At 45.1% G+C, this 829-nt stretch overlaps 1 protein-coding gene across 1 annotated transcript; it reads left to right on the forward strand.

Annotated features, from left to right (window-relative positions):
* Positions 1-595: 595 nt before the first annotated feature.
* On the forward strand, positions 596-758 carry SARC_17625 (hypothetical protein; the record flags this gene model as incomplete). Its single annotated transcript, XM_014288284.1, has 1 exon — positions 596-758. A coding segment is annotated over one exon (163 nt), but the record flags the coding sequence as incomplete, so codon positions are not given.
* Positions 759-829: the final 71 nt, after the last annotated feature.

An 829-nucleotide genomic window follows, 5' to 3' on the forward strand; every position in this document is an offset into this window, starting at 1 on the left:
TATAGTAGCATTTTGTGATGAGTTTCCATTTACCTGCTCTACAGGTTGGTGTTCTAAAAGGGTCAATATATATATACTCACATATCCCACTCATATATTCACGTACAGGTGTACCGTCTGCTGGCGTTGTGTTGGGATGATGATCCCGAGTTTCGACCGAGTGCGACATCGCTTGAGGCGTTGTGCGGTGACATGTTTGAATACGCACTGGAAATGCGTGATACTTTTGGGGAAGAGCAAATGGTGGGCAATGTGGAGGAGAACCATATCAATAGTATGTGCGTGTGTCTGTGTGTGTGTGTCTCTCTCTCTGTGTGTGTATGTTTTTGTGTGTGTTGGGGGAGGGGGGGGGGTATGCAGGACTGCGCAGGGCTTTGGGTTTATTGTTTGATGTTTACTTCGAGAAAAAAATCTTGTCCATATGTTTTATGGCCATTTTGATTCTCAGGCAAGGGCCAATGCTCTCTGTTAAGTTCCATTGCATATTCGGCAATGAAGTACACGTCCATCTGATTCTTGACCACCATCCTATCTATTGCCACCACCCTATCCGTTACCTAAAACCCTAAAATCCTACTATCATTATCTTATTTAGGCAAGGTACACGACATTGACGCCAAGCGGCAGAAACGCAAAAGCGGAGACGATGGGATTGCAGACAGCACAAGCAACCTCATGAACGGGGATCCACTGAATATAGACTCAGAGGACGACGACTTAGACATGGACAACAGCCACAAGCACACACACCACAGCAGGTACGATGACCAGCGGTGGGGGGGTAGGGTTTTAGAGTTGAATATATATGTATATATATAAATACATATGT

This window comes from Sphaeroforma arctica, assembly GCF_001186125.1.
Source record: "Sphaeroforma arctica JP610 unplaced genomic scaffold supercont1.11449, whole genome shotgun sequence".
In the NCBI taxonomy this organism is placed as follows: Eukaryota; class Ichthyosporea; order Ichthyophonida; genus Sphaeroforma; species Sphaeroforma arctica.